The sequence below is a fragment of the Rhinolophus sinicus genome, linkage group LG02 (genome assembly GCF_036562045.2).
Source record: "Rhinolophus sinicus isolate RSC01 linkage group LG02, ASM3656204v1, whole genome shotgun sequence".
Taxonomy (NCBI): Eukaryota; Metazoa; Chordata; class Mammalia; order Chiroptera; family Rhinolophidae; genus Rhinolophus; species Rhinolophus sinicus.
Genome location: NC_133752.1, coordinates 3,532,124 through 3,551,602, shown reverse-complemented (window position 1 = coordinate 3,551,602; position 19,479 = coordinate 3,532,124). Strand labels below are relative to the sequence as shown.

Genomic DNA, 19,479 nt, shown 5'->3' with positions numbered 1-19,479 from the left:
TTAAATAACAGACCATTGAGCTTGCGCTCTCACATGTCTCGGGGGCCAAGCAGGATGCTGCGTGAGCAAGGCAGTAGGGAGCACAGCCTGTCGGTTTAGGGATTGCAGGTGGCACGCAGCCTTGCTGCCCAGTGAGTGTGTGCCAGGCCTGTGGGACCGCAGACCCAAATACGTGCCACTTGGCCATTAGCTCTGAGAAGTGAGAGTTGTTAGAATACAGATGCCATGGGGCACGGACCTCGTGTGTCTGCCCTGCCTGACACGTTGGGGGGCCCCCGACCGTTTGTTGACTGACTGACTGACTGATGAACTGGTGAATGGTGGTCGGTGTTCGACAGGCTGCGGGCTGAGCATATCCTGAAGCCCGCGCTCACCTGGGTGCTCCCCACTTTTCAGGGTTGCAGTGCTGTAACTTCAATTTTAGAGTGTCCTTGTGGTTTACAGAGCATTTCTACATGTTTGTTGGGTACTGGGAGGTAAGTGGGTATTATCCTTTTCATAGTTAGGGAAAGCACTTCTTGAGTTAAGTGGTAGAAGTGCTTACACCTACAGCATGTTCTCACTAAAATATAATGTATTGTGTTTCCTAAGATACTACAGGCACTCAATAGTTTTGAATGCCCTTGCGGATGTGGTATACTATTAAAATATTAAGATTATCTAATAGTTTATATTATAATTCGGAAAGTGAGTAAAATTTCTCATTAACAGCTCCAAATGAACAGTTTGGAGTACCTGCCAGGGGGTGCCAGGGTCCGATGGCTGCTTATGACTCCCCTTTCTGCTTCTCAGTTTGCTGTTATAACCCAGTGCTCTAATGATTAAAAAAAAAAAAAAATACATGCGCATTGTCAGGAAGAAAGACAGAAGCCTTGTGGGTAGAGCTTGCTTTTGTGCCCAGGGTTAAGGAGCAGGGGCATTGTTTCTTTGCCATTTATATGTGGGAGCAAATGTGTAGACGTCTAAGCTGCGTTAGCGCCCAGAACAAGTCCATTTTACAGTGTGTGGTGGTGACTTCAAGACAAAGCACAAGAAGGAAAGTCTGGTCACTGGGTTGTCTGATGGCTCTCTGTAGACTAGTAAATGGCCAGCCGGGTTAGACACAGTAGAAGAAACGAGCCCAGGCGGCTTTGTGTCCTGCCCTGAGACTGGTGCTGGGTTTAGAAACATAGTGACACAGGCTTGCTGGACAGAACGGCTCCCGGCAGTGTGTCAGCTGACACGGGTGTTAGGTTCGGGATCGGGAGGAAGTGGAATAAAACGGCCACACTCACCCCACCTCGAGCACGATGGTAAGCGGGGTCTTTGTGCCGGATTGCGTGGTTGGAGCAGTTTGTGACTGGCAGCTGCCGTGGGTTGAGGCTGTGTGTAAGGAGAGAGCAGTTCTCTGGCCCGTTTCCCTGGCTCCCTCTGTCCTGTCTCCCTAGTAAAAGCTATATGATTTGGGATGAACAGCATGTGCCTCTCGGTGTTTGCAATTAGCCGTTTTCCTTGTAATCTGTTTCTTGCTGCTCAAACTGTATAACTGCCGGATTTCTTGTTTAGAATATCTGTAATACTTGTGCTGAGTCATTTTGAGTTAAGTGAATGGGGTAAAGGTCTATTTTTAGCCCTCCAAGGCCCATGAGGGCGAAGGGTGAGCAGTCATGTGTGCCTGTTCGGCCGGTGCCCACCTAGAGCGGCTCATTCCGCTTGCAGTGCTTTCAGCCACTGTGTAAATGCCAGGGTCCCAGGAAAAACATTCCCTGTTTCTGTGCCTTGTCAAAGACTTTCCTTTCCTTTTGTGAGACATAGAGCATTTTCAAAGTTTAAAAGTTGACGTAAATGAAAGATGATTTGCTTGTGCCTGTTTCCCACATTCGCTTTCCTTTAAAGCTTGACTCTTCTCTTACCCCCCATTTCAGACTCTTCCATGCACTCTCCTTAAAGTTGACCCCGTTTCTGTAGCGAGGCCACTACCTGCTGGTGACCCTCATGAGAAGCGAAGCTGTCCCAGCCGCTCACAGTGTTGGCCTGTGTTTTCTGCCCTGTGCTTCTGGTTGGGGTCATGAGTGTTCTCCTTACAAAAGAAAAGTCGCCTTCTGCTCTCTAGACCTGAGCTTCTAGGGGACCACAGGAGCTTTGCGTGGGTTGTCTTTGTATTGGGTTTGCTACGGGGCCTCGCCGACATCCGTCACACTGGTGGTGGTGGCTGACATTGAGCCGTCTGGTGGGCACTTAGGTGTTAGGCTGCCCTCCCTGTGAGCGAGATGCTGTACCGCTGGGAAGACGGACGCCATTCTGGGAGGTACAGTAGTGCTTTCCGTTTATCAGTAAGTGCCGTTGCATACACTGTATTAGTGAAACATGGATACAAAATTGGAGCTACAAACTGATCATTTTTAAACCCATGTCTTCATTTAAATATCGATAATGTATTTCTTTTGGAACATGGAAAATGTATTTGTTTATAAAAGCTTGATATTAAAACAAAAGTCTATAGATACCTGCTGTTTCTCTGCCTGTGGTGAACTAACGTGCATGGTTGTTGTCACGCAGAGCTCTGGCATCGAGACCTTAGTGGAGGAGCTGTGCTCCCGACTGAAGGACCTTCAGAGCGAGCAAGGTGAGCACAGTGCCATGGAGGGGCGCTTACACACGGCTGTCGTCACCAGCGCGTGACTGGGGGGCACTCAGCTGACCAGGGCAAGAGAAGCAACAAGAGTGAAGTTTGTGCTCAGTGTGTATCACCAGGCCAGCGTCATGCCACGTCCTCGGCTGTCACTCCTGGGTCAGCTCTCAGCAGTCACTTGCTGTCCAAGGACTGGGTTCACCCATAGGTGTCCTGGTAGAGAGGAGTCATTTCACTTGTGTGTCTTCAAATCGAAGCTCAGAGGCCGGGAGCAGTGTTTTCTTTCCCAGCCTTGTGCCCCTGTCAACGTCTGCCTGTTGACAGCAAGGCCTCCAAAGGTGCCGACACTCGTTATTGCAGGTTTGGAAGGAACTTCTTCCTGGACGTTCAGATTGTTTGGAAGGGCAGGCTTGACAGGCTCATGAAGTCACTTTGACTCATGAATGCTCGTAGCTGCTTGTCCCGACTTTTCCGTAAGCCCTTGGAACGAGACTGCGTACAAAGATGATGGATCTCTCTGTCCTGTCCTCTCCATGGTCACTTTGCTGCCTGCCAAGCCTCGGGCCTTCCTGTTAAGGTCACAGGGAGTTTGTTGGTTTGTTTTTAATTTGAGGCAGTATCATGAGCTGAAGTAAAGGTACAGAGAGCCCTTTGCTTCTATTTTAGTTGAAACACAGCCTTTGGTCACCTAAATGTTAACAGAGCTGATGGTAATGAAGAATTTTCTTTGCAAATTAGCAGTTGTCAGGATGAGTCAATAGAAAGGTCCATGAGTGCAGAATATTTTTGGAATCTAAACAAATGTTCTCCTTGTGGTGTAATTAGTAAGTATACAGGGGATTTCAGCCTGTTAATTAAGTGCCTCTGGTGCGCTGTAGCAGGGTGAAATGAACAAGTCTCACCTTTCAGCCCTTTCAGTGTTCACATGGTTTAGCCAGAGAATTCCCTCCAGCACACTGAAGAAGTGGATTTGTATTAAAAAGACAAACTGCTCTAGAGTCCTTTTAAGTCACAAAAGCCTGTATAATTTTTATTAAAGTTACTTGAGAAACTTTTAGAAACACAGTCTTTATTAACTAGATATAAGACAACTCTTTCTGAATTTTTGTTTCATAACAGAAGAGAAGATTCACAAAAAGTTAGAGGGGTCTCCCTCTCCAGAGGCAGAATTATCCCCTACAGCAAAGGATCAAGTGGAAATGTATGTAAGATTGTATTCAGTAATAAAGTGTGCGTTTGTTACAATCAGACTAATAACTGCTACATGCTTTACAGTTTTTGTTCGTTGTTTTGTATTTAGTTTCGTATTTTATAATTCAGAAAACATTTATTGAGCACTTAACATTTGTGCTGACACTGAGAATTCAAAGGTGAACAAGATGGTTCTAGCCTTAACATACATACTGAATCAGTATTTGTCCAATGATTGAATGAAACAAGTTATTATTTACAGTCCCCTCATAGGCTGTCACCTTTGAAATTCACACCTGTCCGTGGAGACAGCTGTGAGATATTATGCCTGTCCTTGTTTTACACACAAGGAAACCAAGTTTCCACTGCGGGGTCCAAAGGGAACACGGGCGTCATTGGCCTCGTCAGCCCTATTTGCTAAAGACGCTTTTGGTTCTTTCTTTGTCAATGCTTAGTGTTAAAATCAGCGGCATTATAAGTAGACTTCCTTATTATACATTTTATTTGAATCTTCTGAACTTCTACAACTTAAGGGAAAAACAGCCTTGCAGTGGCATGTGTAGCCCTGCTCTGCATGGCCCGGGAGCCATAGCCTTGTGTGGCCGTTGAGTGTGTGAAACATGGCTGCCTCAAATTGAGATGCACAATTCTCATCAGATTTCAGACTTAGCATAAAAAAGAATGCAACCTATTTCATTAATGCCTTTTAATATTAATTATATGTTGAAATATACCATGGTTATGTTTGGTTAAGTAAGATACATTATTGAAATTAATTTCACCTGTTTCTTCTTATACTTTAATGTCACTCCTAGAACAGTAAAAATTACATCTGAGGCTCATAACATGTTTCCGTTAGCTCTGGTACAACTGAAAGGGAGAGTCAAGTACAGGCCCTTGGCAATGTGGCCTTTCATCACATCATGCATGACCTTGGCCTTCAGAATGACAGTCCCCTTGGTAGCCAGCCTGACCCTTTGCGAGGCTCTCCCTTTGGCGGTCTGTCTTGCTCTGCAATCTTCAGTGGCTGCCTGTGTCCTAGCAAATTGAAACTCTGTCCTTGTTTGCAAGCCCTCTACAGTCAGCCTCCCTGACTTTTCCTCCTCTGCGTTTCCGGTGCCGCTGATGTAACCGGGCTCAGTTCCGGGGGCGTATCTGTGTGTCCTCACACAGGTCCCCATAGCTCACAGTCTGTACTCACGCAACTGTGTTTCTGGAGCCGCGAGGCTCAGTTGTGGTCCCCTTTCTCTCACGGTTCTGGGCCTCACTAGTGTCCTCTTTTCTGAACACTGGAATTCCGTAATCCTTACTACTTCTGAGGGCCTGCTTAATGCCCGGCATTGCGCCAGCCTCCTGAGAACAAATAACACGAATGGCAATAATCACTGAAGAAGGTGCTGTTCTGACTCGTTTCACATATTAATTCCTTTAGTCCTCACGACTCTGTGGGGTAGGTGCTGTGAGCCACAGACAGGTTAAGGAACATGCCTGAGGTCACACAGCTAGTAACTGACAGTCAGGATTCGAACTCAGGAAGTGTGGCTTCAGAGTTCATATTCTCAACTACTGGCTGTACAGCTTTTCAACTACATCTGCTTCCAGTGCTCACAAAGCCTTGTGAGGAAGGTCGTATTATCACTGTTTTACAGTTGGGAAAAATATGGACCAACACATTAAATAATTAGCTTCATGCCACAAACATAGTAAGTGACTGAGCTGAGAATCAAATTCAGATACCGCTCATCAAAAGCTTACATTCTCTCCACTACATTGTACTTGTCACTATGGCTTCTTAATTAAAAGTCAGCCTTTGAAAATAGAACACTGTCATCTTACATGTTTTCTTAGACTGCTTATCTCAGTGCTTGGGACCTTGCACTAAATGTAAAGGGTGTTTTGCTGTGTTACTAATTGGTTAAAAGTTACTCGTCCACGAGTAAAAGGAAAGATCCCACTTCTGTGCTCAGTGACGTTGTCTTACTATCTCTGATACTTCTCAGTACCCACTTTTGAAGTCTTCACCCTATTTTCCAGGTACTATGAAGCATTTCCACCCCTTTCGGAGAAACCAGTTTGCCTGCAAGAGAGCATGACGGTGTGGAACAAGTCCAAGGCCTCTTCTTACTCGAGCTCGCCCTCGTCCTCGTCGTCCACAGCCCCGCCCGCGAGCACAGACACGTCCTCCCCCAAGGCCTGCAACAGCGAAGGTGAGGTCGGCAAGGAGCGAAGCGATGGCCTGGCCACCACCACGCGCGACAAAGCCCAGAGCAGAAGTCAAAACGAGAAGGAGAGCAGATTTAGCAGCGGCACAAGTGAAGAAAAGCCTGCCTTGTACAAAAAGCAAATCCGACACAAAGCCGAAGGAAAGCTTCGTCCTCGTTCGTGGTCCTCCGGCTCCAGTGAAGCAGGTTCCAGTTCCAGTGGCAATCAGGGGGAGTCAAAGGTACCCATGAAGTGTGTGCAAGCGAGACACAAGACGCGCGAAATCCGGAACAGAAAAGGGCGGAATGGGCAGAGCAGGCTTTCCCTGAAGCCTGGAGAAAGGGCCGATCGGCACGCTCACGCTGGCGGCAGCAGCAGCAGCAGCGGCAGCGGGGGTTCTGTGGGTCAGCTGTGCAAGCGGGGAAAGAGGCCGTTCAAGGACATGGGGAGAAAAGACGCCGGGGGCACGGAGGCGAGAGACCGGTGCCTGGAGAGCAGGAACGACAGGGAATACAAAGAGGAGCCGCTGTGGTACACCGAGCCCATCGCTGAGTACTTTGTTCCTCTGAGCAGGAGGAGCAAGCTGGAGACCACGTACCGGAGCAGGCAGGACGCACGCGATCCGACGGCGGAGGCGGTGGAAGAATTGTCTGACTCAGTGCACGGTCTTTGTATCAGCAACAATAATATTCATAAAACATACCTCGCAGCAGGTACATTCATTGATGGTCATTTTGTAGAAATGCCTGCAGTTATCAATGAGGGGCTTGACCTCACGGGGACCTCATTCTGTTCTCTCCCGGAGGACAACTACTTGGATGATATTCATCTGTCAGAATTAACACACTTCTATGAAGTGGACATTGATCAATCCATGTTGGATCCTGGTGCCTCAGAAACGATGCAAGGAGAAAGTCGGATTTTGAACATGATTCGACAAAAAAGCAAAGAGAACACAGATTTTGAGGCAGAATGTTGCATAGTGTTAGATGGAATGGAGTTGCAAGGGGAACGTGCAATGTGGACAGAGTCTTCCAGCACTGTGGGCGCCGAGGGCTTGTTCCTGCAGGGTCTCGGCAACCTGGCTCAGTTCTGGGAGTGCTGTTCGTCCAGCTCTGGCGACGCCGACGGGGAAAGTTTTGGGGGAGATTCTCCGAGCAGACTCTCTCCCCTCTTAGACAGCACGGCGCTCACCCCGCATTTGCTCGCTGGCAATCAAGAGCTCTTTTCAGATATTCATGAAGGATCTGGTATAAACTCTTGTTTTTCAGTGTTTGAAGTGCAATGCAGTAATTCTGTTTTACCATTTTCTTTTGAAACACTCAGCTTGGGAAATGAAAATACAGATTCTAGTGCTAACATGCTTGGGAAAACACAGTCTAGATTGCTAATATGGACCAAAAATAGTGCCTTTGAAGAAAATGAACACTGTTCTAATCTTTCAACAAGAACTTGTAGCCCGTGGTCCCATTCAGAAGAAACGCGTTCGGATAACGAGACATTAAGTATTCAGTTTGAAGAACCCACGCAGTTTAATGCAGAAGATATTAATTATGTAGTTCCTAGAGTCTCGTCAAATTATGTAGATGAAGAACTTCTAGATTTTTTGCAAGATGAAACTTGCCAGCAAAACAGTAGGACTTTAGGAGAAATTCCTGCGTTAGTTTTCAAAAAAAAATCTAAACTAGAATCTGTCTGTGGTATTCAGCTAGAACAAAAAACAGAAAACAAAACCTTTGAACCTACACAAGTGTGTCGTGAAAGCAGCCCGCACGGAGGTGGCTACAGCTCAGGGGTTATTAAAGACATTTGGACAAAGATGGCAGATGGAAATTCTGTAGCGATGGGAGACGTAGAAAGAGTTGACGATGAGTTGTTTTCGCCAGATGTAAATAACTACTGCTGCTGTCTGGACCCCGAAGCTCAAATGGAGCCCCGCCAGGCGCCCAGCAAGGCCGTGCGGAGGTCAGAGTATCATCTGTGGGAAGGGCAGAAAGAGAACCTGGAGAAAAGAGCTTTCGTTTCTGGTGAGCTCTCCAAGGTGGACGGTGGTGATTATACTACACCCTCCAAGCCCTGGGATGTCGCCCAGGAGAAAGAGAACGCCTTCATTCTTGGAGGAGTTTACGGAGAACTCAAGACCTTCAGTAGCGATGGGGAATGGGCCGTTGTCCCGCCCAGTCACACAAAAGGAAGTTTGTTGCAGTGTGCAGCTTCTGATGTGGTGACGATAGCTGGGACAGATGTCTTTATGACCCCAGGAAACAGTTTTGCTCCTGGTCACAGGCAGTTATGGAAACCCTTCATGTCATTTGAACAGAATGACCAGCCGAAGAGTGGGGAAAATGGATTAAACAAGGGATTTTCTTTTATCTTCCATGAAGACTTACTAGGAGCCTGTAGTAACTTTCAAGTTGAAGATCCTGGACTTGAATATTCATTCTCTTCCTTTGACTTAAGCAATCCATTTTCACAAGTTCTTCACGTAGAATGTTCATTTGAACCCGAAGGGATTGCATCTTTCAGCCCTAGTTTCAAACCGAAATCAATCCTCTGCTCTGATTCAGACAGTGACGTTTTTCACCCCAGGATATGTGGCGTTGACAGGACACAGTACAGGGCGATTCGGATTTCTCCTAGGACTCACTTTCGCCCAATTTCTGCCTCTGAACTGTCCCCAGGAGGAGGAAGCGAGTCAGAGTTTGAATCTGAGAAAGACGAAGCAAATGTTCTCATTCCTTCTCAAGTCGATGCATTTGAAGATCCACAGGCAGATCTCAAACCACTGGAAGAAGATGCTGAGAAAGAAGGCCATTATTATGGAAAATCAGAGCTTGAGTCTGGAAAATTCCTTCCCAGGTTGAAAAAATCCGGGATGGAGAAGAGCGCTCAGACATCACTGGATTCCCAAGAGGAGTCCGCTGGGCTTCTGCCAGTAGGAAAGCAGAGTCAGTGTTTGGAATGTAGCATGAGTGAATCTCTGGAAATCAATTTAGAAAGCTCAGAAGCAAATTGTAAAATAATGGCACAATGTGAGGAAGAAATTAATAATTTTTGCAGTTGCAAAGCAGGTTGTCAGTTCCCTGCTTATGAAGATAATCCAGTCTCTTCGGGACAGCTGGAGGAGGTATGTGTCTGTGTGTGTTGCTATTTGACAAAAGGATTTGATCAGACTTGAATCCAAGAACAGCCATATCAGGCACTGGAAGATGGGGTTAAATTATTGGGAGATGAGCTTAACTGTCTTAAAACTTATCACTCTTAAGATTTTACATAAGGACTTAAAATGAATTTGGTATTTGTGGACTTGAACTAGACAGTAGACATTTTCTGCAGAGAAAAGACATTTTTAAATGAATCACAGGATATGATGAGCTTGTATGTTTTAATATGCATATACTATGCTTAAAGCAAAACCTAATATATATGTGTCCCAACTTTCAAAGATGAATCAGGAAGTGGCGGCTTATTTTCAAAAGGCCCGTTGCTCTTCAGAAGGAGCAGCACAGGGTTTCTTTAAGTATAGAAAGTCCATCTAAGTGCCTCTGTAACATCGATCAGTTTATTAAAATTTATGTTTTACATGTGAAATAAATCCCATCTGTATAGAGTTCTCTAAAATGTGTTGTGATACATGTAAAAATTAACCCACAATCCAAATGTGACAGAACAGCTTCTACAGAATCTGTAGCAATGTACCTCGATTTATATAATGTACATATTCCTGAAGCTGTTTGAAGGACGTGTTCAGTCTGTCAGATGGGGTTAATCGTAACAGTTTTGATAGCAGGAGTCGTACCCTTTGACTATTCCTAAGAAGTGGTTTGAGGTTAAATTGTACAAGAAATAACAGTTAAGACAATAACCTGTTTCACCAAAGAAGCACAGTGATCTGCCCACTTTTCAGCCATTATTGGATGTAGCACTTCCCAGCCTTTTTCCAGAACAGCTTATGGAAAAGACAGTTGGAGGTGGTAGTTAGAGGTCATGACCCCTGTGGCCAGAGAGCAGCTGAGTGTCTGCCTTCCCCTGTCTGTCCTTCTGCGCGCTCCACCCACCTTTGGCACGTCTAGAGCCTCCCCACGCCGTGCAGCTCTTCAGATCCCACCTCCTTCACTGACACTTTCCCTAATTCCCCTCCTCTTCCCTACGCCAACCCCTCCCCACGTCAGAAGCAGTTTCTCCCTTCTCTTAATTTTCATGCACTGCATGCCTCTTTTTTATTGCATTTTCCATTTTTCTTGAGTCATTTCTGTACTTTTTCTCGTTAGAGTATAAGCTCCTTATGGATATGGTCCATGCCTTCCTCATTTGTCGGGTCAGCGCCTAGGTGTGGACCTGGGTGCTTAAATGGTAGGACACCCCTGTGACGGGCACCAAGGGGTCACTGCTCTGATTAGCTTGCCTGGAAGTCCTTAGACGTGAACTGAATTTCACTGAAACACTGAAGTCTGAACTTGCTGGGGAAAAAACAATGTTGCTAGGCTTTATCTGTTTGTTTATTGCCCCGCTTTCATCCTTAAATATTCCTTTATGTACTTTGTATCTCACCTGGTTCCAGATTGGGAAGAAAGAAAAAGAGGAAAGAAGCGAGATTCTGCATCATACCACTACCATATTCCTTCGCTTTCTAGTATGTTGATGTATTTATGTGTTATCAGAATTCTGGGTTGTCGTGAAAGGTTTTAGCCACTGAGAAAGTCCTCAGAGGACGTTGTGGGGTTGTCTAATACAGTAGCACCTCGGTTTTCCAACGTCTCCGTTGACGAACATTTCGGTTTATGAACGCCGTAAACCTGGAGGTAAATGCTTCGGTTTTCGAACACACCTCGGAAGTCGAACATGTCACACGGCTTCCACTGAGTGCAAGATCCCGAGGCCTCGCTGTCGGCTGTTTTCGACGTTTCAAACGGCCTTCCGGAACGGATTACGTTCAAAACCAAGTTAGCGTAGTCTAGACGTCGTTGGCGCTCTCGGCCGTGGTCTCATCGCCACAGTTTAGAGCCGGGTGGAGCTCACTTCTAGGGTCATCTGAGTGTGGAGAGGTTGGGAGAGTGGCCTGAAGGGACAGTTTGGGGCCAGGCTGGGTCACACTGCCTGGTCAGTCTTTGGGAGTCTTCCCCCTTTTCCTGAGGGAGGGCAGTCCACAGAGGGCAATCTGGGAGCCCTGTTCGAAAGGTCACTCATTGCTCGGCTATCTCAGAGCTAGGGGCCTAAAATGTAGGATTTCTAATAGAATTGGTGCACAAGTGCATGAATTAAAATTCTTTTCAAAAGGTTAAGTCAGTTTAATTCAGCAAACATTTATCGAATACCTGTTACATGCCCATCGCCAAATTTATAGGTGCCCTGCATGAAGGAATTCAGTCTAGTCACAAAGACCAGTTTGTACCCAGGTCATTTATTTTAATTGAAGTGAGTAATTCCTTCACAGGGTTCAAATTCAGAAGTTACAAGAGGGTGTGTACATAGTGAAGCAACCACGAGTATGAGTCTGGTGTCTCCTCCTAGGACCTTTTATGCAAATAGAAGCAAATATATGTTCACATCTGTTTCCTCCTATTTTTTCTTTTTACTGAAATGGCACTTTATTATTATCATCTTTCTTTTTTTTTTCATTTTCTGCACTCTCTTCCTTTGTATGGATGTCCCATGATTTCCCCAGCTAGTCCCTTATCTTTGAGGCACTCGGGCAAACGTAATTTTAGGCAGCACGGCCGGTGGTGTGTTGGAGGTGAGCACAGGTCGCTGGGGGAATCCAGAGAAGAGCCCGCCCCGCCTGTGAGGGTTGAGGAAGGCGTTTTGTGGGTCCAGGGGCAGAAAGGAGGAGGCAGGGGACTCAGGGCAGAAGGAACAGCATAAGCGAAGGTAAAGAGGCTTGAAACTTCTGACGCGTGCAGGTAGCTGGCGACATGGCTTCTGAAGTATCAGATGGAAGGTAGGGCATAGCGAAGTGTGCCTCCGGGGCTCATTTGTGCATCAGTTTGTAGAGAAGGTGTTCTCTTTGTCCTTTACTTTTGTGCCGACTCAGTGCCAGGCACTTTGAACCATAGCAGAGAAACGGAAGGCTTAGTCCTGCTTATGGGACTTTACTCTCTGTCCGGAGAGGATGTCATCGTGTTCCAGGGCAGTCAGAAGTCTTCCAGAAGGAGAGGGGCGGGGCCATCCTGGGGCCATGGGACCCACCCACCTGTGCCAGGCACGTGCCCGCTGTTTTGTCACCGTGATCCTGCTGAGTGCCCATGGTGACCTGCAGAGATTTCCCCGTGACCTCTAAGGGTGCTCTGAGGACACTCGGTCCACAGGGGTGGAGTACCTGCCCCCGGGACAGGCTGAGACGGAGCCCAAGTCCTTTCCATTATAGTGGTACCTCGGATTTCGAACGTCTCCGTTGACGAACATTTCGGTTTACGAATGCCGTAAATTTTATGGGTCTATGATATCATTAGATAGTAAAATTCATGCTAAATTTGCAATTTTCGGGGTTGATTTTTAAAAGTCTGGAACGGATTGATCCATTTTGCATTACTTCCTATGGGGAAACTACTGCACCTCAGTTTTCGAACGTTTCAGAACTCAAACGGTCTTCCGAAATGGATTACGTTCGAAAACCGAGGCACCACTGTACTTTGCACTTCCTGTCAGTAAAGGGAAACTGAAGACAGGCAGCGCATGTCTCTTACTGGTCGCTGTCTCTCTCTATATCTCTTCATTTACATTTCCTTTCCTTTTTTCCAAAGAACAAGGCTTATGGAAGGCTTTCTTTTCCTTTTGTGACCCAAATAACTGACAGTGGAGTGTGGCAAAGGGACACTGTTCAGTGCTCTGCGCCCAGAGCAGCGCTCACAGGGACACCGAGCGCCTCACCACAGCAGGACGAGGGTATCGAGGGAGAAGTGAAAACCCAACTTCCATCGTTCTGAACGTTACATCTGTTGCTTAAACCACGAGTGGTCAGGCTTTCTGGATTAAGTTTACGTCTTCTCTTTTTTTCCACTGTTTCATTCATCCATCAAATATTTATCAAGAGCTTACTATGTCCGGGCGCTGTTCTAGAAGCTGCGTATAAGAACAGACAGAGCTCACGGCAGGTGTGGAGTTAGCAAACGTGCAGTTATGTGGTATGTGAGGGCGCAGTGTTGTGGAAGGGGAGGAGAGAGCCAGAGCGGCTGGGGGGACGAGCGTGCTTGGAGGAGTTGGCCGTGATACACGTGGTGTCGGGCAGCCTTCCTGTCGAGGTGCAGTTTGAGGAGAGGCTTGCAGGAGAGAGAGTGAACCAAGAAGCTGTCTGGAGGGAGACAGAGAGAGAGGTCCCAAGTCAGACGCGTGCCTGGCTTGTTCAAGGTTGCATTCTGTTTTCTTTCTCCTCCTGTCTTTCTTCATTCTTTTTCGTTGTCAACCAAGCCAAAAGTTGAATTAATACATTAAACAGACATTACTTAAGCAAAGCATGGTCATCTTTACTGTGCAACCTAGAAGTTGGAAACAGCTGAGTGGAAAGATGTCATAGACTAAAGCATATTCATATGGCAAAGGTAGTAGAATCAATAATACCATAATCACCTTGGACAGTGTCAGATGGGTACTAGGCTTAGGTGTTCACTTCACTAGGTATATAATGTTGAAGAGCTATGTTGTACACCTGAAACTAATGATATTGTATACTAACTATTATTTAATTAAAAAATCAGGAGACAAGGCAGCATAAAAGAATAATGGATATTCGTTGAGTATGTGTTCAGCGCAGTATAAAACAGTACACAAAGTCCCTGCTGTTAGAATTGACACTTAAATGGAGGATGCAGAAAAAAAATTTTTTTGAAACTGGCAGAAAGTGGCATGATCTTAACAGTGGTTTCAGCAGGAGAGAGAAAAACGTGGCGTGCTTGGTATCAGGAACTTGAGGCCTGGTGGCAGCTTTGCCTCAGGTCAGCAGACATGGAGTGTCTGCTCTGTGCCAGGCCCTGTGTCTGGAGGTGCAAACATAAAGAAGACATGGTCCCTGCCCTTCAGAAGCTTGCAGCCTGCTTCCGCTCGTATCTAACCTGCTCGTTGTCGGAGCCGGCCCAGCCCCTCCATGCTGCCGGGAGCCCCTCCCACCTGCTTGCCTGAGCCTGTCCTGCCCTCTTGCCCTTACCTTTGGTGCCGTTCCCGCAGCTTCAAGAAAGGACTCAAAGACAGGCAGCATCGCTACATTCACCCCAATAAAACCCCGATCATTCACTCCACAGCCTGCGGGACACTTGCTTCCCAGATAGGAACTTGCTGCCTCCAAATCCTCTTTCCATCGTGCCTTGGGGACTATGGAGCGAGTTCTGTGAAGTGAGCCTTCTGTGCTCCTGAATAGCACTAAGTAATCCGGCAGAAGAGGTGTGCCTTGGAGAGAAGGAGGCCTTTCTGGAAAGGTCGTATGGTGCTGTGAATTATGTGTGAGATGCCATTAATCACCTTGCATTAACTACAGACGGTGCATATTGCTGGCCTTCTTTGCATTCAGCCTGGCCTTGTCAGTTCTGTTGGCTTTTGTTGGTGTCTGTTTACGTGATTTTTATTGTTAGAGTAAGCTGCAGGAGATAGTGACGGCCAGCTGACCACTCAGGGTAGACAGTACGACTCTCCTCCAGCTCCTGATCTAGGAGTATTTCTGAAAATGAAAGTTGGAAGTGTGTTTCCCATTTAGTTAAATAATAAAAACACACATTGTTGAATCAAAAAGTTTTAGACCCAATTAAATAATTTGCATTTCAGAGAAGAACAAAATTCTGTTAGAGAACTGATGATCATTAGTGGCTCAAACAGTTCAGATTGTAGACTTGAACACATAAGGAAATGCCTCCTAAAACCATACAGATGTGGGCAGTGTCTGTAGGCCTGTCCGTGGAGCAGACCACCTGCGGAGAGCGTAGGAGCTGTGGGGTACGGGGAGAGCAGGACGCTGGGGGCTGCTGTCAGGCCCAGTGAAGGAGCAGGGGACAGGGTGCCCCGACCCCGCATACCGGGATGCACGCGCGGCCACAGCTGGCCACACTCCAGGGACACTCCTGAGCGCTAATGACAGCTGCTGTCTGTTGACCGCTGGCCGCATCGCATCCAGGCCTCACTGCCCAGGCGGGTGGGCGGGGTCCAGCTAGGACTTGAGAATTTCACTAGTAAAGGGTGGAGCCTGGCTTCAGACTGGGGTCCCCCTTGACGACCTGGGTGCCGTCCGCTCCGCTGGGATGTGGAGATGCCGAGAGGATGGGTCTCCTGCTCCCAGGGGTCCTTCCCTCCCCTCTTGTCGGTGGCCGTGTCCTGTTTGGGGTCTGAATCACTCGCAGCTGCATTTGGTTTAGTCGCAGCTTCCTTCTGGTTCACCCTGAAGCAGATAATTCTGTTATAAAGACGTTTTGGTTGGTGACTCCGCCTGTAAAATTTCCTTCTGTCCCATTTCTTCTCTGACTTCCTCCGGCCCTGGTGCGTGAAGAAGAGGGGCCTCCCTGTTTTCTCTGGAGCACCTCACACCAGCAGAGAAACAGGACCGCCCCCTGACCTCGCTGCACCTCTGAAAATTAGCATTTGCCTTACGGGTATTTCCTGTTATATTACATGTTTGGGGGCTTTTTGCTTTGTAAGAGTTTTGTTGTGTTTTTTTAAGAAGATTTTTATTCCACTTCCAATATAAGTGCTCTTAAGAGAAATTTCCTTTATATGCTATGAACACTGGCTTTTTTTATTCACCTTGTCTAGTACAGTAGACTCATCACTGTAAAAATCCTAGGTTTGTAGTCCCTAGTTAATGCTTGAATTTTTCTTTTATCCTGAAAGTCTGTAAACTTTTTCTGTATTTGGTTTAAATAGTTTCCCGTATTGGACACTGATGTACAAGGAGTGAATAGAAGTCAAGAAAAACAGACCTGGTGGGAAAAAGCCTTGTACTCTCCTCTTTTTCCTGCATCCGAGTGTGAAGGTAAGGGGACCTGTGTTAGGTCATTCATTCTGATTTCTAATTCAGTTAAGAGCAATAAGTTCTTTTGCTGTGACTATTAGTCCAAAAAATGTTTACCAAGAGGTTTCTGTGTGGCCAGCATTTATCAGGCACTGGGGACAGAGAGATGAATGAGAGCTGGACCCTGCTCTGAAACTCAGCCACAGCCTGATGTAGGGGACATGTGGAAATACCTCTGACGAGAACTGTGCCAGCTCCCAGTGGATCGTGGGGAAGAAAGTAATCAGCCTTCAGGAAGGCCCCCACGTGGGGAAGCCAGGGAAGGTGGTCCCATGCAAAGGGGCTGCACAAAGGGAAGAGCATCTGTGGCAAGTCGAGGGCACAGGGACCCATAGGGCCCAGCTGGCTGGTGGCTGAGGCCAGAAAGGCAGATGGGAAGGAGCTTGCTGGCAGGTTCAGGTAGCGTTTAACGTGCAGGAAGGGAAGGCCACTTACAGGATCTCAACTTGGAGGACATCAGCTCTGTGTTTTAAAACAGTTCTAGCAGCAGAGTGGAGACGGACTAGAAAAGCTGAAGGGCGCTGCAGGGGTTCTTACGCTCTTGCAGTGAGAGGACCAAGGCCTGGCCTGGGGCACTCCTGGGGGTGGACAGAAGAGAACAGCCCCGGGAGATTTTGTAGAAGATGCCAGAGTTCAATGAATGACTTTCTGTGAGAAGTAAAGGGCAAGAGGGGAAAAAACAAAAACCAGCCAGGGGGAGCTAGGGGAGTCTGGGCAGAGGGAGATGGGGGCAGGGGCAGATTTAGTGAAGGTGCTTTTAGTCTGTGAGCCTCCCGGTGCACCTACCCAGAAACTATAAAATGTCTTGACCTGAAATTTTGGGAGAAGTGAGAACTAAGGGGGTGACCACCTAAATGGATCAGCCAAGGGGATGAGCTTGTCCGGATTGCTGTGGTCTCCTGGGCTTCTGTTCGCTGCAGGGTTTATTTAACAGAAGCCTGAGGGACAGAAAAACCCTTCGTTACTATTTCTACGTCCACCTGTCTGTCGCATCTCCTCAGCTAATTAGTGGTTAAGGTGGAGCCAGTGACGTCCCTCACTGCCCACGCCGCCTCGCTCGCCCGCTGCAGGTGCTCAGTGCGCCTGCGCAGCCCGGCCCTGGCCGCCTAGCTGGTCGCCTCCTTCTCTCTGTTGTGTGCGCACAGCTTCCAAATCCTGCTTCCCTCCTTCCCAAAGGTTTGCGGGGTCAGGAGGAGTGCACAGGGGGTCTTCATTTTTAGCAATTTTGATATTTAACAGCATTTATTAAAGGCCTGTTGCTCCACTGTTAGCTAATGTCTGGTTGCCCTTTGTTATTTACAAGGTGCTCCCAGTAGCTTTTCTTTTATGTAACTTGCACAAAAGCCTCGTGTGATGCCACCCCTGGTTTTCAGGTGGGGAACAAAAGCTCAGGTTTAGTCCTTTGCCCAGAATCGGGCATTAGCCATTAGGCTCAGGCTGCAGTCTAGCCTGGCTTCTTCTGGTTCAGAAGCTTGGCTTCCCGCAGCAGCTGTCACACTTGGTGCCCAGGGAGGCACGAGGGTGATAGGAGCACAAACCTGCCTTGACTGGTCTCGTCTGGGTCACTGGGTGAGCGTGAAGTCACAGAGGCAGCACAGGAATACAAGTAGGAAGGGCCGGCATCCCAGAGCAGGGCCACGGGGCCCTCCCGGGAGGAGCCAGGGGGTGGGGCCGGGGGTGGAGACAGACCAGCACCTGGGGGGTGGAGCACGGCTTTCCAGACGCACGAGGTCTTGTTCTGTTAGCCATCCTGTCCCAGGCTGTCTAGGTGGCCTCTGTGCGGTTTTCCATCGTTCATTAGTTAGTAAGGAACCCAGTCCCAGCTCTTAGCTCTAGGTCCTTGGTGTCTGCAGTCAGTCGCTTGGCAGGTGCTGTCCATGCGTTAGCACGTCCAGTTAGCAGTGCTTTTGTATTGTGGGGGGGGCATGTAGAGACTCCCAGTGGGCAACTCATGGTAAGCAGGCTTTCGGATGCCCTTTCCCTTACGACTGTGAGATGGTCACTGCACAGCTGCCCTGGAGTGACGTGATGAAGTATCGCTCTTTCCTCTTATGGGAGGGGGGTGTGTAGTCTCAGGGAAGCTCAGCCAGAGAGACAGGGAGCTTCTCACCCTCTCAGCTCGGCTCAGCTCCTGAAGCTTCTGAAGTTGCTGATGTTCAACAAGCACGTGCTGCTCCGAGTCTGGGCTGACCTGGAGATGCTCAGCCTCCTGGGAAGGAGGAGGGTCACCCCTTTCACCGGGAGGCAGCTTGTCCAGGCACCCAGAGCAGCGCAGGAGCCGATCTGGCATGCACTCTGCCCCCTCCCGGCCTGTCTGTGCATGCATACGTGCATCTGTTCAGGAAATATTTCTGGCGTGCCTCCCTCGGGCCAAACACTGTTCTAGGCACTGGGAATGCAGAGGCAAACATGGCAGGTCCTGCCCTCGGATCAGCTGACATTTGAGCAGGACCTGGGGCATCAGGAAGCAAGCCAGGGGACAGCTGGGGCTTCATGCAGGGAGAAGTACCAGGCAGAAGCACGGGCGGGAGCAGGAGCGCATGTGGTGCCCCGCTGTGCCTGGCAGAGGGGAACTGTGCGGGAGTGCGGTGAGGAACGGGGTCAGCCGGGCAGCCAGGAGCCGGAACACGGGCCTTGCAGACTCTGCACGGCGCGTCTGTCCCAAGTGGCGAACTCCAGAGCCCACGTACTGGATTCTAAATGTTGGAAGAGCCACTGTAAGTGTATTATTTTAGTCCTAAAGGGAGAGTCGTGGAAGGAAACAGTATAGATAAGGGTGAGGGATCAGGAGACAAACCTGAGTTGGAATCAAGTGCCTCCCTCCATTACCAGCTGCTAGATCTTGGGCAATGATTGGAGCTTTCTGTGCCTCCATTGTCTGTATTTGTCCAAAATATTAAAAGCAGGGCTTCCTTAGAAGGCAGCTGTGAAGAGTAGAGTGTCCAGAGCAGGCCTGGTGCCTGGTCACGCCCGGAACGTGGTAGCCGTCCACACGCGGGTCACGGCGACCTTGGCAGGTTCAGCACGGCCCTTTCCGCGGAACCCCACAATGTGCTTACGTACACACAGAATTCCTAAAGCAAAAAGAGAAAGTGAGGGGGTAGGGGCGGGGATGTGTGCAGCTCCATCTGGGGGCATATCCTAGTCGGGAAAAGAGTCCCTTCCCCACCACTCACATCCCCCTAGTACAAGCGGTAACCAAAGTGGGGGGGCAGGGGGGACCCTGAGCGTTTGGCCAAGCAAGCTGAGAAAAGATGGTCACCTGGAACGGGTGAATGGGGTTCCCAGCGTGTGGTGTCCTCCCCGGCCGCCTGGAGCAGGCCAGCCCCCAAGCCCAGGGCTTTGGTTAGCACTTGTAGAAGATGGAGATGCACTGAACTCGGGGCTGCATGCGCATTCTCTCTCTGAACTTGCATGGGAATCTGTGAGGGCAAATGGTGGTCCTGTGTTGGAGAGAAGGGATCTGGGGCTCAGATTCTGTGATGTGCCC

General features: G+C 48.3%; 1 protein-coding gene across 9 annotated transcripts in view; it reads left to right on the top strand.

Moving 5' to 3' along the window:
• Nucleotides 1–19,479, top strand: part of KIAA0232 (KIAA0232 ortholog) — a 78,485-nt gene that overhangs the window by 54,818 nt on the left and 4,188 nt on the right. For 4 of the 9 annotated variants that reach the window (XM_074320943.1, XM_074320929.1, XM_074320933.1 and 1 more), the window contains exons 4-8: nucleotides 2,539–2,605; nucleotides 3,731–3,812; nucleotides 5,837–9,131; nucleotides 10,566–10,637; nucleotides 15,842–15,950. In XM_074320943.1, coding sequence (XP_074177044.1) covers nucleotides 2,539–2,605; nucleotides 3,731–3,812; nucleotides 5,837–9,131; nucleotides 10,566–10,637; nucleotides 15,842–15,950 — 3,625 coding nt within the window. Of the gene's footprint in view, nucleotides 1–872; nucleotides 1,293–2,538; nucleotides 2,606–3,730; nucleotides 3,813–5,836; nucleotides 9,132–10,565; nucleotides 10,638–15,841; nucleotides 15,951–19,479 lie in introns of those variants that run through there. The other 5 variants (XM_074320947.1, XM_074320938.1, XM_074320951.1 and 2 more) reach the window with 4 other exon arrangements.